We start from the raw sequence: 17,238 nt of genomic DNA, 5'->3' as shown, positions 1-17,238 counted from the left end.
AACCCACAACAAAGCACAACTATTTTCTCCTTTAGTTCAAGTGGGGATCTGCGCCAGCATGTCTAGGCTGCAAAGGAACAAGTAAAGGTTTATTCTAACACGTGTTTCTTTTCTTCTCTTTTCAGCATGGAATAAACCTTTACTTGTTCATTTTCTCCTTTAGTCAGGCAGTTTTGAGCTTTTTTTTCTAAATAGACAAACCATCTCATTTGCACGTGTAAAATCCGGCACCTTCGGACTTGACAGATGTTCTGCAATAACAAGGTTTCACAGCCAGAAAGATTCAACAATAATAAAAGCTGTTCAATCGGGTGATGCACTTTTATCTCCAGCCAATAAGTACAATGACAGTTATAATGGAGCACACAATGAGAATATGTTGTTCCTGCTACTACAAATATTGTGACAAAATGGATTTCTTACCTAAACAAAATGACCAACGCAGGTGCAGTCAGAACAGTGTGAGCAGATAAACTGTTTCGGGCTCTCACTTTCCTATTTAATCGTTACTCATGACAGGACAGGAAGGTGAAACCAGATCGTTTTTGGGTCTTAGGGTTGACCCCTGGTGACTTCTGTGGGGAGTCAAAGTTGCAGTTAATGTAATTAGCAGGTTAAATGTGCACATTCTGACCGGCTTAACGTCTGAGACATTCACTGTCCAGGATTGCAGTCCAGTAGACTTGAACAGAACCTGGAGATTGTACGAAGTTACTCAGAGCCAGATACACTTCCTCCCTGCTGCTTTCCTGAGGATCAGTACCTGCACACAGTGCCCTTGAACAGAAGTCGATGATTATTGAAATGGGGCAGAGTTGTGTGCATGGGCAGCTCTTAGCATTGCAGTTCCAGACTTGGGCTTCTGTCTGTGTGGAGTTTGTATGTTCTCCCCATGTTTATGTGGGTTTCCTCTGGGTGCTCCAGTTTCCTCCCACAGACCTTCATACTGGTTAACTGGCTTCTGGGAAAACTGCCCCTGGTGCGAGTGTGTGTGCCTGTGTCCGTGAGTCTGTCTGCCATGACGATGAATTGGATGAAAGGGTTAGGGGATGGATGGATGAATTATGATGAGCACACTCCTTAGGTGTACACGCAGTGCTTCATTTGCAAATTACGCCGTGCCTGAGCTCAGTGTGACCTTGACAGAGTGGGCACATCAAGGGTACTGGGCGATAACGGAGCCCTTAACACGACTGTAACACATTGTCATCCATCACCGTCAGTGACAGGATTCCAAGGCAACATAATAATTTGAGATGAGCAATTTCACAAACCATAATGCGTACTCTATTTCTGAACCATGTCCACTACGATTGACCTGCCTTCGGGTCCACAGAGCTCCAAAATTGACTGTGATCGCCCACTTGCCTGTACCTTTTACATGACGGGGCTCAGCGCAGTGAGCCGGTTGCAGCAGTGACGTCACAGACTCGACACCTAGACTGCGCAGAATTCGGCAGGGAGGTGCAACAGCACCCGCCGAGGCGCGCTTTGTTTCTCAAACGAGTAGCCTCATTTTTAGGCAGGTTTTAGGAGCGACTGTTACATTATTCACGCACTGACATTCTGAACACAGACAGTCTGAGATAAGCAATGTAGCGGGCCTGCTCTGGGCGGAACTTTTTAATGAGAAACTGGACCCACGTCAGCTCCACATGCAACTCCTCACAGAAGGTGTCTCGGCCCACAGTCGAACCCAGGACCCCTGCGCTCTGAGACAACGGTGCTAACAGGGCTGTCACCGCGCCGCCCGAAACACACGGCAATAATTAGAAATGGCAGAACCACGAGAACAGACATAAATTAATCGACGGTGCACCGCACAGACAGTGCGGAAATAATATTTAGAGACGTTAAACCATAATTAAGTAGCAGCCAGGGTGGATTAGCGAAGAAACCCAACAAGGCAGAGCTGATTACGGGAAGCAGAAACACGGCTTTTGCGGTGGATGATGATGGAGTCTGTCGGCTAGTGCCACACAGTGCAGTCCAATGCCGTATCCCCTGATAGTCTGCACCCCCCCTCCTCTCAAAACCTTTCCGGGACACTTCGGCCAGCTCCTGCAGGGCTGTTGCAGGCTTTGCTTAGCTCGACCCGGAGAAGAAGGAGCCCCTTGTCTGTGTGTGTTTCTATCGGTTTCTCGGCGTATTTAATGCGTTCGCTAGGGATTCGAGTCCTTTAAAAACATTACCTCCACCATGTGAAGGAAAGGTTAAGTTCCCTTTACACAAGACAGGGGAACCCGAAAGAAAGCACACGAAGGCTTTGCTTCATTTCGTTTCTCATTTGGAGCCTGAGAAAAACCGTGCGCCCCCCCCGAGACAGCGGCGCTTGCGCATTTCGGGGTTACAGATTCCCAGGGGATACTGAACCGGGAAAGACACCCCGATACACCGACAGTACGGCCTGCGCTGAGCATAGACACGGGGGTCCTTTTAAAACCCCGGGCCTGCAGATGGTTCTGCTGGTTCAGCTAGGGTCGTTGCTTTTCCAAAACGCCGCGCCGTACGAACGGCGTTTGCCGCACAGAGAGAGAGAGAGAGAAGTGTTTTGCTTTTGTCGTTTTCTTTGTTCACCGCTCGGTTGCTCGTATCAACACCGTGTTGGGGATGAAGGTGGTACTGACCTGCTTTGGATTTGCTGCCGATTTTGAAACTTGTTTTAACGCATTGTGGCGCTCGTCCTGTAACCCCAGGGACATCAGCAGCTGACTGATGCAGAGGCTGGCCAGCCGATACGCTTGTAATCAGGTCTTCCAGTGGTCCATTGGACCGGGCCGGGTGGTACTTCCTGCCCCTCCCAGGCGACTGAATGGGTCGGAGACCGTCCAGCAGGTACCCCCTCTCCCACTCTACGGCCTGATCGTCATTTTATTACCTGCACCGTTGTTATTGTGGTGATTGCAGTCAATCGTGTGGGTTGTTGAAAATGAAGAGGTACTGTAATATTCAACGGGACCCATTTTTTCCTCGTTCTTTTCCTAGTCTTTGTCTGCTTCTGTACAACGATGGCAAGACTTTCTTGGCCAGGTCGTGGGTGTAAATGAGAAACTGGCCTAAAGTGATTGACGCAGTTAAACGGAGGATTCTGACTGTTATTAGAAGTTACAGTCCCTGCGGTTTGGGGGCTGACGGCAGGGATATTCCTCATCTGCCCCCCAGTGCCCCACTTTTCATTATTATGTTTGAGACAAGGAATATTGTTTTTCAGCAGCAAGAGCAGGAAATCTTGTGTGGCAGCGTAGTCTTTTTGACCTTGTAGTATTCTCGTTGCTGGATGCATTTCACACAGACTGCAGCACAGGGGGCTCATAAGAGAGCCGATTAAAACCACTGTGGAGCTGCGGAGCTGAAGATTTATGACCTGTAAAAGAGAGCCTGTATTCCTTTCACTCTTATAAAAACGTCTCTGCTGAAGTCCGATAACATCGTGCCTTACTATTCTTCCTTTCACCAAGACTGATCTATCAAAACCGACACTTATTAGACTAAACACGGACGTTGTCAGTAATGCACACAATTACAGATAAGCAATTCTTAATCCATAGTACTGAAAGACTTTGAAGTGCAGAGAGATCATGAATTTAGTTTGGTAAGGCTTGCATTACTTGGGTGTCAGGAAAAATGAAGTATGTACCCCCAGTTGTGTTTCTGCGCCCATCCGTGCATTATCCAACAGGTGCAGGGTACAACCTGGACAGGTTGCCAGTCCATCGCAGGGCACAGACAGACACAGACACACTCATATCAGGGACGATTTTCACAGAAGCCAATTAACTCATCAGCTTGTCTTTAGACTGTGGGAGGAAACCGATGTGAACAAGGGGAGAACATTCAAACTCCACACAGACAGCACCCCAGGTCCAGAATTGAACCCAGGGCCCCAGAGCTGAGAGGCAGCACTGCTGACCACTGAGCTACCCATCAATGTGTCACTCAACTCAATATTTAATGTTATCTACAACACTCACCATAAGACCCAGCAAAAGTCTTCCCACAGAAGACGGTTGACAAAATAAAGGTGGAAGACGAGGTTTTTATTTGGAATGTGCCCCTCCAGTTGCTGGCCGGGGTAGTTAGGGTTGGCACAGTGGGGAGGTGTGGTTTGGCACGGCGAGGCCCTGTCGTCGCTCAGGCGCTCCTGGACTCTGCCAGCTGTAGGAGACGCTCGATGGGTTCAGTCAGGCCGCAGTCTGGCACCAGCTGGCTGCAGCGGAGAGCTTTCCTGCCAAACTCCACCACCTGGCAGAAGAGCAAACCCAAACGTCAGGCCTGGAACCCGTCTGTGTAACACGGCCCCTCGTCTTCGCATGAAGACGCCCTCCTGAGGCGTTAGATAAAGAACACGGCAGGCACTCAGTCCACTGACTTCCAGTCAGAAGAGCCTGTAGCCTGAAAATCCGAACCTGCGTTTCCACTGCAGTGACTGCCAATTTCAGTACATTCTGGATGCCCTCTAGTGAGGTTCCTGGTGAAACCTTTTCCTCTCTCTTGTTTAGAACCAGGGAGGGTTCTCAAGTCACTCAACGTGTTAAGATCAGGACATGAGCAAACAATCTCCTTTTAGTCACTGATTCCCTTTCTGACAGACTGGCACAGGGAATCTTAAAATGTAGATTGCCAAGGTCTGTTTCTCTTTTTCAGCTTAAATTACCCAGAAAATGCTGTGTGCTCCTGAAAGTAATGGGATGACATTTCCTTACTAGCACTAGTGTCTTCATTAATCCATACCCAATATTATATAATTCAAACAGACACCCTGCTGTGCTTGCTATAGACGTACATAACATATAAAAATACCAAGAACCTCATCAATGAAACCTAGTTATAACTGCTGGCTAAGGTATAGGCTGCTGATTAATCCTGGTGAGAGATACCCTAATTTGTATTTATTTATCGAAACGCAATAATTTGTATTTATTTATCGTGAGTCATAAGAAAATGGTTCCAGATAGATTCTTTAACTTTATCCCACAGAGTTAGTTTTTCAAAGGAAGCTTGATCTTTTATTAGATTCAGCCAGTGAGTCTGGGACACATTTTCCCTACATTTCTAATTCATTCATGTAACTGAGGTTCCAGTGCAGACAATAGGACCAGCCCACCATAAGAGAGCTGATTTGTTACCTTTTCAACAGAATTGATCTCATGAAGGATGGTGCCAGAAATCGAGAATATAGCTGAATATAGCTGTCCAAGACAATCTTGACAGATTTCTGAGTCCGTCTGGCTCACTGTGAATGTCTTTCGCTATCGTACAATCTGTTCTATGCAGGACTTCAGCATTGCCAGTTCTCCTGAAGGTGTTTGTGCAAACTGATTTCCATGGCTGAAGATGAGGATTGTATCTAAGATTCTTATCCCACTTCTCCTTTGGTAATGTATATCTATTTTGTGCCTGAGGAATAATTAATATACTATAGATGTAGTGCATCACAGAATTGAAGAGGTCTTAATTGTTATTCATTGCATCCTTTCACCACAGATACTGGAATGAAGAACGTTTTTCCCTTGAACATTCCTGCAAGATAAATGTTCTTCATCAAACAAGTAATTTTAATTGAGTGATGCCTGACAGGCTATTCTTGTTCCAGAACATAAATATTAATGGCTGATTTCTAACATGTATTAGGGTTGTTCCATACTGGGGACAGAGTGCAGGGAAGAATTTTGTATTTCAGCATCTCATTTACTTTGCACCCGGCTTTGAATGTCTCCGTTATGCATGAATTATTAAAGCCGGTGTGTTTTAATACTGGTGCTTATGTGGGGAAGGTCTTAAGTTAATTCCAGAAATGACAGGGTTCTTTGGGGAAGATGGAGTGTGGTTCTGCCTCGGTGTAAGGTTGGTGCTCAGCAGCAGAATCTGAATCCCTGAATCTCTGATTCACGCACTGCAGCCCTGGTGAAAAATGATTTAAAGTCCTCTCTGTCTGCAGTGCAGCCCTGGAAGTGTAACAAAGAGCTGGCAGGAACCCAGGAAGTGTCCGGCCCCAGATACTTCAACCTGTCAGCCCTGCAAGCCCCATTAGTCTCTGCGGCTTTAGTCATTAGCACTAATCCCTTGCCCAGACAGTGCAAGAGAGCGCCTCGAGCTCTGTGCGCGCCCATGTGGGGTGCCCTACCTTCGGCGTGTCGGTGCCCAGGAAGTGCAGCAGGGCCAGGGAGTGGGCGGCGCGGGCGGTCTGGGTGGGGTCTGGCCGGGGGGCTTGCTCGCGGATGTCCAGGATGGCGCCCAGGACCTGCTGGGCCTCAGCCTGCTGCGCCTCACCTGGGACAGAGGAGGAGGGGGGGGAGACGTGACCCCGCTGAGGTTTAAAAGCCGAGGCGAGGTGAGCTTGCAGCAGAGGAAATAAATCAGGCCAGCTGTGCTTGCTTGTTAAACCGCAGGCAGCTCGAAGTTGAGTTTTCTAGTTGTTTTTTTTATATAGCCCTGATCTTATTTCAACACGCACAGCCTTGCAGTAGAGGATTGGGGTTTGCTGGACACCTGGGGGGCTGCAGGGCTCCAGAGCCCAGGGGTGCTGCAGCTTCTAGGGGTCACTCTGCCCAGGGTCACATTGTGGCCCACGTCTGAGCATGAGAGAGTGGGATATGGGCACCGGTCAGGACATTTTCAATGAAAACGCAATTGCTTGTTCTAACGCAAACCTTCGGCTACTCTGTAATGTTGTTTCTTTCCCATTTTGTTCCAATATGGCTGGCAGGCCCACCTGTTGATGAGACCCAGGCAGTCGCCCCTCCACCTCTCTCCCAGCCGCCCTGTACTCTCCCAGTGAGACACTGGGGGAGGGGAGGCGCAGGAGATTCATTTCCCTCCCATGACCCCTAGAGGGCAGCGTTCCACCGCTGACTGGTTGCCTGTGATGCCCGTGGGCAGATCCAAGCCAGCTGCCCTGATGGGGAAACACGCATCTCGCGAAATGGGAACAGTGTGGTCCGGGAAAGGGCAGGACCGAGCTGGACGCTGGAAGGCGTGTACCCACTGAGAGAGTGCTCCGGAGGGGGGTCCGCCGGCGCGCTGGCGCTGCGCTGGTGGGCCTCCAGCAGGCTGCTCAGGTGTCTGTGCCAGATCGCCGTCACCTGCAAACAGAGTCCCTCAGCGTTAGGGTGCTTTGCTCCCAGCCCACACATAGCCTACACAGCACTGGTGGTAATGGAAATAATAATAATAACAAAGCAAAACTCTTTTCTTAATGCACAGTATTCTCCTGTCGGCATGCACATGTTTCTATGGCAACTGTGTATCTATGCAGTGCTGGCAGACTGGGTGCCTTGATGCCTGTGTCTTCATTCCCCTGAGTGTCTGCATTGCTGTGCGTGAAACTGCCGACGCCTTCAAGCTCCCAATCGCACTGACAGCAGTAAGACGTATCGGAATGGCAATCCTCCGCGATACGGGGTGGTGGAACGAAAGCAGCAAATAGCCTATTAAGTCGTGATTTTTTAAGGAGTATTTTTGGGGTCATAACTGTGACTATGCACAGAGATGGCATTACACTGAAAATACACAGCAATCTGGGAGGGGGGTGGAATTTCTGGCCTGCACACCTGAGTTACACGGCTATCAGGCCTGGCCCTGGCCCTGCCCCGCACAGCTGTGGAAAACAGTCCTGAAGACACGCAATAGCTCAGATCAGAAGAGTTTTCTTCAGAGCTATCCGCTGTCACAAAGGATTTCGTTAGAAAAATGATTATTTTTGCCATCTGAAACCCCTCAAGAGGCCAGTGAGTTGGCGTCAGAACACAGGTATGTATCTGCTAGCACAGTGAAAAGCAGCCAATTTAAAAAAAACATATTTCCAAGCAGAATTTTTACATCTGAGTATTCAATGGCCAGTTAGTGACACAGCACATTTCTGAAACGTGTTCAGCTCAGACCCTTCAGTAAAATCGCTATCGGATATCAAGTCAAAACATCCCACGTAGCATTTACAAGGACAAAACACGCTGTGGGTTCTGCTGCAGGGCAGGAAACAAGGCTGATCAGAGCCCACAGGCAGACACACGGGAATGTGGGGAGAAAGAGGCTTTGGGAATAAAGGATTATGGCTGATCAGGGGTTGGGAAGCAGTCAGACTATTTGAAACTTCTGTTACCCAGATTTTGTTCCTCCTCTCACCTCTGTGTACAGGGAGTCCGCAATGTCCATCTTGTTCTGCCGGAAAAATACATTGGCCATGTGGAAATAGCCCCCGCTGGTCACAATGTGGTCACTGCCAAACTCCTCACTGGCATAGTAAACCTGCGTGGCACAGGGGCACAGAGAGCTGGTCATGTGCAGATCACTGCACAGAAGGCATGTGGCTTGCACCCTGTGTCCACACAGTTATTAACAGCTTTACGGTTATGTTACATTAGTCAACAGGTGTCATAATCGCAGAACCGATGGTTACTATACTATACTCATTTGCTATACTAATGATGAACAAGACCCAGATATCTGCAGTACATGTGAATGTGGATTTTAATCAAAAGCAGGAGAAACTACTGGCCTACTTATGAAAACCACAAGGTCCAGTAAAATCTCCAGGTGATGCTGGTTAATCAGCTTCACCTAAGCAGCAATTTTTCCTTTCGAAAAAAAGGTCTTTCATATGGAAATACTCCCGAATTGTGCTTCACCTTAGCAGATGAGCGCACATACAGACTAGATGCCTGGGTGTCTCCGAGCTCAAATGTTTCCGAGCAAGAGGAAGACTGTGTTGGCCTTCTGGGGTCTGGAGCTGATTTTTCATGCGATTCCTCAAGAAATGGCTGGATGAGTCTCTGGAACTGATTAGCTACTGGCAATCAAACAAGTAAGGTTTGCCAAATGGTCTCTGTGATTTATGATCTCTTTTATCTAGTTAAATCAAAATGTTGATTATCGGTCATTGTGTTGTTTTCTGTCTCAAGCACAGCAATTTAGTGCTAAGTGGTACTTTACCACCTTTTGGAAACTTAGTGTTTCCTGAGCTCTGAACTAATAGGGAAAGCAATGATAAAAAGATAAGATACTTTGTGCATGAGTGTTGGTGTGGGTTTGTGCCAGGTGCTGAGGTTCCTCTCCTCTCCCAGTCTTGCGGGATAGTCTTGACGGGCTATGATGAACTGTCCCTTGCTGGAGGGGCTTCAAGGGAATTTCATATGTGGTGGTTGGTTTTCCCCAGGACGACTAACTTCTAAAAGATACAGCTGACGCCCTTGCTACAGACACTGTCAGCCCTGCTGTGGTCTGTGATGCAGGATTTAACGAGAGCACACCCAGCACAGAACTAATTAAGCCAAATGGGCCGGGTGCTCGCCACTCATCTGTGGCCTTTCCGATGTTCTGCACGCGCAAGGCAAGGCTGCACGCTGGCCATCACTCACGTCGCTGGCGAGGTGCCCCAGCGCCCCCTCCAGGTCTCCCTTGGCGGCGTGCAGCAAGCCCAGGCTGCGGTGCAGCGTGTGCCGGAGGTGGCGGCCGCACTCCGCGTTCTTCAGCACCGTCCACTCGGCCCGGCACAGGTACTCCTCCGCCTGGGTGAGGTTCCCCAGGCCTGCGAGGAGGACACACACACACACGGCCGTCAGCCACAGCCGGCCTGATCCAGACGACCCCTCCTCTACACGAACCGAGCTTCGGCGGCTCCGTTCAAACCGCCAGCTCTACAGTGGAGATGTGGGATCGAACTGCTGTCACAGAAGGAAGGGGTGGGCCTAACACTGTTAATAACAGGCAAGAGGAGACAGGATACTTTCATATCTAACACGTATGCTCCCAAATAAGCAGATAAAGACCTGCAATTACTTCAGGGTGTTGAATTAAATTCACTGCCTGAATCACCAGGCACTGATTAATTAGCACATGGGCTTAATTCTGACTTGCTTGGATCTCTCCATCTGCAGCAGGCAAGGAGGGGTGGGAACTCGGGGTCTAAAGGCTGCAGTCCCTTTGATACAGCTTCACTGACTCACCGTTTGGCAGCTCAGCGGTGTGCAGTGCTCTCCAGGGCTTCCAGGCAGATCCACCAGATTGTAAACCCACCAGCGGCAATTATTTCATCTATCGCACCCTCATCATGATCGCCGGTGCTTCAATAATTGATGGAATAATGGCTAGCTTTTATGAGGGTGTTACTGGACTTCAAATAAAATGGCGTTTATTTCAGTAAATGCATCACATGCTGGTCTTTTCACCTTGCTCGTGTGTAAAAGGAATCAGAAGAGCTCTGTGGGCTCAGTGTGGAGTGCATGTAGACGTGAGGGAGGCACAGGGCTCACCGGTGCAGGCCTCCGCGAGCAGCAGGTAGGAGGGGACGAGCTGCAACGCGCTGGTGCCGTGGATCTCCACACAGCAGCGCAGGGAGAGCAGGGCGGCGGGCACGGCTTCCTGGTGCTTCCCCTCGAACAGCTTCTTCTGCGCCGTGGCCCGGGACAGCTCGATCAGCTGCTCCTGTCCCCCACACAGCACACAACACGCCTTGAGCACAGCGGTCAGCACACAGGCCGCAGGCCACAAATGGGTCACAGGTTATAGGTCACACGCAGGCCGCAGGCCACACGCAGGCCACAAATGGGTTACAGGTTATAGGTCACACGCAGGCCGCAGGCCACATGCAGGCCACACGCAGGCCACACGCAGGCCACACGCAGGCCACACGCAGGCCACAAATGGGTCACAGGTTATAGGTCACACGCAGGCCACAGGTCACATACAGGCCACACACGGGACGCAGGTCATACACAGGTCACAAGTCACACCCGGGTCACAGGTCGCGCACAGGTTGCAGTCACATGCAGCACAGCCTCAGACAGGACTGTCAGTATCAGAATATTATGTCCCAGAGCATAAAACTACTTAGAGAACTTCCCAATCCTTTATTATAAAGTATGAATGGGTATGTGCTGAAAACTGGCTTCCTGTGTAGAATTTGATCCTCATGGAAGAACCTCAGAATCCAGCCTTTTAAGAGCTGGGGCAGTGTGGGTACAGTCTGTGAGAGCCTGGGCAGTGTGGGTACCCGTCTGTGCAGTGTGGGTACCTGTCTGTGCAGTGTCTAGGCAGTGTGGGTACCTGTCTATGCAGTGTCTGGGCAGTGTGGGTACCTGTCTCTGCAGTGTCTGGGCAGTGTGGGTACCTGTCTCTGCAGTGTCTGGGTAGTGTGGGTACCTGTCTCTGCAGGGTCTGGGTAGTGTGGGTACCTGTCTCTGCAGGGTCTGGGCAGTGTGGGTACCTGTCTGTGCAGTGTCTGGGCAGTGTGGGCACAGTCTGTGCAGTGTCTTGCCAGTGTGGGTACCTATCTGTGCAGTGTCTGGGCAGTGTAGGTACCTGTCTCTGCAGGGTCTGGGCGTGATGGTGCTCTCTCTCCACTTCCAGAGTGTGGAAGGGCACAGCAGTGCGCAGGGGGATCAGCAGCTGGCAGACCTTCTCATGGATGCCCACCCAGTCTGCTCCCTGATGATCCGAGTCGCTGCCCAGGCAGAACACAAACACGCCATGCTAGACACCTCTCTGCCAGCGTGACACAGAAAGAGACTGTGGACATTTTATTAAGACAAGAACAAGCTGCCCCTGAAAGTCTTCAGGCAGTCATGGGTGGCAAATGGAGCATTTTCAATGAGGATTATGCGGCGCACCTACAGTAAGTACAAATCCTCACTAACAGGAAGGAAGCTATCCAAAGGTCCTGCACCAGCCACAGTAACAAGGGAGGAGCCTGTGGACAGCCCATAACGACCTGGATTAAATTACACTCATCATGGTGACCCCTGCCAAGCAGGTGTCATGGGAGGTTAGTTGGAGGCAACATGGAATGAGCTCAGACATCCGGGGCACACTATCCTCGGATTACAGCTGATCAGCTTCACCGTGGTAAAACTAAAGCATCCCATTTAGGAAGCGAGACAGGAGGGCAGATGTGTCTCAGATCTCTTTCGCTCGCAAAAGTAAAATAACTGTGCAACCTTCTCTTTTAACTGACGGTAAGGTAGAAGTCACTGAGGCTTTGAAACGGGACAGTTAAGATCAGATTTTTATAGAAATGGAGAAGCTCTAAACACAGACAAAGCAGAATTAATAATGAAGGTTCTGGAGGAAGACAAGTTCCCTTTCTAAGCAGTTACAAGTGATCACATCACTGTAAATGGGATCGCTGCTCAGGGTCATCTGAGAGAGCCGCAGCCCCTGGGTTCATCTTCCTCAGGGGAGGGGAGAGATACCTGGTTTTTACAGACAGGTGTCGCCCCTTCAGCCAAACAGGTTAAGGCCAAAGATATTCTAATCACATTTACTTAATTAAGGGTTTGTCTGGCCTGCTGAGCATAGATCTTTCTACACTGGGACAACATTAGCTTGGCATTAATATTTTACTGTGGTGTAACACACTCTTGTGTCCTGTGAAATCCAGTGCAGCTCCAGTGTTTCTCCTCACTGCTGCAGTAGATGGGGCTGAAGCAAATAACACATGAGAGCAATTTAAGCCTGTTGTCCTCTTTGAACTGCACAAACATCACAGAACGGCACTGTCAAAAATGACAGACACTCTTGTTTTTCGTCAGTTGGTGAAAGATTTTGATGGGAAGAGCTGTAGTATCGCTTGTACAAAGGCATCTGAAACAGCTGATACGTCTGCCTCCTTACAACTACATTCAAATGTTTTACACAGCCAGTGTATTTTAATACGAAACCTCACAAACTATTTATGGTTTAAAATTGACTCAGTATTGCTTTAAAGTGTACTCGCTGAGCTGAGATCAGTCCAGTCTGTTTGTGTAAAAAATGTTTTGGCAGTGCTTAAGTCCTCTAGGAACAGTGTTAAAATGTCAACATACAAGAATTAATTTCAGTGTATGCAGAATCTTTACATATCTGGTCTCCACAATACTGTTTACACAATACAATTCTGAGCTGTTTTCAGTTTGCAGTGATTTTACAGTTTATGTAATATCTCTAGTGACACAGTTACAGCAATGTCCTGAACTTTCTCACATCCAGAAGAATATTCAGCTGGGATGTAATATTTAGACAGCTATAAAGAGTGACAATATACTTTCTCATCTGGAGAGAACAGTTAAGACAGCCACAGAAGCTTTTTCAGTTTTTTTCACCATTAATACGGTAATTAGCAATGTCTGCACGAATACCCAGGGAATTTCCCAGCATTTGCAGTCTTTAGGAGCCAGCAGACTGGTCCCCAGCCTCAGACAATTCCCAAAGAGCAGCTTCAGCCTCGTCTTGGGTGAGAAAAACACCATCTATCATTCCACTCTGGAGTCAGCGGCCAGGCTGTTGAAGACAGGGACTGTGGACAGACTGTGACCTGCATTTTTAAACAAACTGTGGAACAGAAAAACAATTTAACATTCTCCAACTTGCAAGGCCCTGATTGGACTAGCACTAATTTAATTAGTGAATGCCATTTAATTAAAAGAATGTCTGCCTCCGTATGACCTAAACTCTAGTTTGGGGATTTCAGAATACAGGGATATCTGTCATTCCCAATGTCATGCAGAGGACTGGGAGATCGGGACCCTAGCCCCTGATCTCTGGAACGATCTGCACTGGCAGGGGCTTCTGTGAGTGCAGGTAGTTCTTAAACAGCTGAACAGGTGTTCGATAGTATTGCACTTTCTAATAAGACAGCGCGGTCTCCTGCTTTCTTTACGGCACAGGAAGGGCTCTTTCTTATGTGCAGCTTCGTAGATATGTGCTGACACACCTTTTATGTTTCTAATGGTAGCAATCTGCTGCTTTCAGCTGCTGCATTTCCCTGCCCCCCCAGTTTAGATCTGATGTCTTAATTTTGTAATCCCCCCACCGTGCTGTCTGTCAGTCTCTATCTCCGTCCTGTGAAAGTACCAGCCACACGGACAGAGGAGAGCACCCCACCACCTGGGCAACTCTGTGCTCTGCCAGCACCTTGTACGGAAGGAGACGGGCACAGTGTGGTCCTGGCATAGCTTGGCATGGTCTTGGCACGGCACATCTTTTTGAGATTCACCTAAACAAAATCAGGTGCTTTCACAACAGGGCCAGCACACTCTTACTGTGTTGTGATTTAAAGTGGAATGCACCTCTTCTGCATTTATGCCTATCTGCTGTATTGAATTTTACAGGCAAGGATGTTGGAGCACGGTGGTACAAATGTACAGTATTCGCGACAGAATGGCTACTTGACTTTTTAAATATAGCTAATCATCCGAGACCATGCCGCAACAGAGCAGATCCTATCTTAAAATGAAGTAATTGCAAAAGCTGCCGTCGCTGCTAATGAGCAGGGGCTCCGGCATCACTGGTGCAGTGGAGGTGCAGTGTGGTTTTGCTCAGCTTCACTGCGGCGCTGTGCGGAGAGACCGCGTCGGGCTCCACTTGTGAAGACCGCATTATTCTAGCTGTCAGAAACACAGCACACTCCCCCCGAGCCGGGACACTCTCGGCCCTCTCAGATACAGCCTGCTGCTTCACCAACACCCTCAGCCAACATGGACGCCTTTCAGCTGGCAGGGGGTTTAGCGCTGCTTTTGGCACGAGGAGGCGTTTATGCTGTATCTTGGCAGGAAGACAAGTATCTATTAAAGCCAGCAGGAGAACGGGGAGCGGGGGGGGGGGGGGGTGCTTTTGTTTTCTCAGCCTTCTGCAGACCTGAAGGATGTGCACAACTTTCCATTGCATCCTAAAGCACACAGTATCCACGAGCAGCAGGGATGAATGTCAGCCAGTAGATGGGTATCAAACACAAGCACTGAAAGAGCAAGTGAAGACCTAGTGATAATAGCAACTGGCTATGAGGGACATGCTGTATCAACAACAGAACTTACAGAGCTTCTGATAATGGGCCAGCAGCTACAATACCCTGCAACTCACAGCTGGCAGCCCATGGAAGCTCAGCAGGTGTGAGCCTGGCCAGGACCTGGATGGGAGACCTCCTGGGAAAACCTAAGGCTGCTGCTGCAAGAGGTGTTAGTGGGGCCGGCAGGGGGTGCTGTGTGGGTCTTAATGCCCCAGCAGAGAGAGGGGGACACTATCCTGTAAAAAGGCTCCACTTTTCAGATGAGACGAAGAACCGAGGTCCTGACTCTCCGTGGTCATTAAAAATCCCAGGGAGTTTCTTGAGAAGAGAAGGGGTGTTACTACTGCATACTGGCCCAATTTTCCATTGGCCTTTACTATTACCTGTAAAGTTCTTTTAGGGGAGTGTCCAAAAAAGCACTATATAAGTGTAAGGAATTATTATAATATATATTATATTATTATATATTAATACAATAGATAACATGTAATAATAATAAGCCCACTGTTCAGTCCAAATGACAAAGCACATTAACTCATGCAGAGGGACACAGCACTAGGATTTGAGCTGGGAGCTTCTTCCACTGAAATGTTTCTATGCCTTAAAGGGGGCAATGTAGCAGCTCACTGAATAAAGGTCTTGGCATGTCAGACACCACAGTCTATAGGTTCACCCTCTGTTAAATCTCCTTGCAGATTTCTCCTTATATCCAAGCCGCCCAGCCCTGCTGGTGATTCTGATCCCCTGGGATCCCTTTAGAAACGGAGAGCAGGGTTCCTTTGATCAGTTACTGTAGCTCAGCACGAATGGCCTGCTCTCTTGAAACCTCTCCTCTCTTCCTTGAGATTCATGTCAGCCGAATGGTGCTGCACAATCCGGCGAAACACACTGAAGTCAGCCCCCTTAGCTGAAGGGAAAGAATTCCATGCTTAACTCTTGCGTTTCTCATGGCTTAAAGGCATTTTACAGAACCGGCCAAGCCTGGAGACAGCACAGACCACAGCCCTACTGTCCACGTCGACAGAAATTGGGCAGTTAGGAAAATGCCCAGCGAACCTGTTGTGGTAAAACAGAATAGCTAATTCCCCTCATTTCTTTTCTGAAATTACACTTTCGGAGCCTTCAGAAAAAGAAGCTCTTTAATAATATAATTCTTTATTTCTGACTTGAAAATGATCTTAATTCTGACTTTGAACGAAAAAAAACAAAAGATTATGGCTCCTTCGGTCCTTTCCCGCTGTTCGAAATGTTATGGTGGTGGAAAAAAAAAAGAAGAGACTTTGATAAACTGCTTTCCAGGACGTCGAACCCATTGAACCCCTGAAGTGTTTGCGAGAGAGACGCGTTTGACTTGGGCGGTGTTATAATGTAGGGAAACACTGCCGCCTAGTGTTCGCCGGAGTGATGGCACGAACAGCCCACTGGAGCGAAGAGCGGAGATACCCGCGGCACCGCCAGCAGATTTGAGAAATCCGATGATTTTATTTGAGGCTACGCACCGGTTTTGCAAGCCTACGTAAAAACTGAGTCTTAGATGCGTTCTAAGCTATTATTATCATTAAAGAGGATGAATGAACACAGGTTGGGAGAGACTTGAAACGAGTTTGCCCCTGTTCGGGTAAAGTAGAAGGGGGTCTCCTCGCCCTCCCGGGCCCGGAACGGCGGTGCCGACTCACCAGTAGTAGGTGACCCGGCAGTGGGAGCACTGGAGGCGCGCTGGTCTCTGGCACAGCTCGCAGAGTCGCTTCACCCCTCGGGGGTTGGCCAGGGGGGTGATCTCGGACATGGGGCTGCGCTGCGCTGCCCACCTCCTCCTCCTGCACCCCTGGACCTCCTAAACGGGCTTCTTCAGGCTGAAGACACGTCCCGCATCGAATAGCAGCAGGAGGGACCCTGTTTTCCGCGGCTTCCCGAAACACAGAAGCGGGTCTGGAAAGTTGTCCCCAGACCTCACGCAGGAATGAGCTGCCCTCGTCCCTTCTGCTCGTCTTCAGGACGCTTGAGAGCAGTTACCGAGGAAACGACCTTTGAACTCCAGAAACTTTTCAGGTGGTGTGTAAAATGTCCGACAGCAAAGCAAAGCTCAATTTCCGCATCACAGCAGACGTTTAGCCTAAAATATATTTCCTGAAGTGCTAACCATAATTTCAGCCTTGTACTTGTTTTGAAATTTGCCCGAAATGTTGTTCAAGTAATTATAGCATGGCAGCGGTTTCTGAGGAAAAAATTAAAAACCTGTGACAAAATACTTTCTAAAATAAAAAACGGTGAACGTCAAAGGGTGTTTTGTCTAAACATCAAACTTTGAGAGTCTCAAAGGCTGGAGAAAGGATGATCAAAGAGATAAAGTAGGCCAAGAATAAGAGAAAAATACAAATAAAGTGATATCAGATTATTACTGACAATTGAAGCGATATAGACAAAGAGAATGGAAAATTAAAAAATCTTTAACATGGAATTCACTGAAACAGTTGTTTTATAAT

General features: G+C 48.6%; 1 protein-coding gene across 1 annotated transcript; it reads right to left on the bottom strand.

The window, feature by feature from the left end:
• Positions 1 to 4,016: 4,016 nt before the first annotated feature.
• zmynd12 (zinc finger, MYND-type containing 12) lies at positions 4,017 to 16,966 on the bottom strand. Its single transcript, XM_088617415.1, has 8 exons — positions 16,432 to 16,966; positions 11,296 to 11,437; positions 10,248 to 10,419; positions 9,354 to 9,523; positions 8,122 to 8,244; positions 6,986 to 7,082; positions 6,125 to 6,270; positions 4,017 to 4,242 (listed from the first exon to the last, which is right to left on the bottom strand). Exons 1-8 carry the CDS (start codon positions 16,539 to 16,541, stop codon positions 4,132 to 4,134), a joined length of 1,071 nt encoding a protein of 356 aa, XP_088473541.1. The 5' UTR covers positions 16,542 to 16,966; the 3' UTR covers positions 4,017 to 4,131.
• Between the last annotated feature and the right edge of the window lie 272 nt (positions 16,967 to 17,238).

The sequence above is a fragment of the Lepisosteus platostomus genome, chromosome 23 (genome assembly GCF_059453375.1).
Source record: "Lepisosteus platostomus isolate fLepPlt1 chromosome 23, fLepPlt1.hap1, whole genome shotgun sequence".
NCBI classification, from domain to species: domain Eukaryota; kingdom Metazoa; phylum Chordata; class Actinopteri; order Semionotiformes; family Lepisosteidae; genus Lepisosteus; species Lepisosteus platostomus.
The sequence above is the reverse complement of the archived record's forward strand: the minus strand, read 5'-3'. Positions and strand labels throughout refer to the sequence as shown.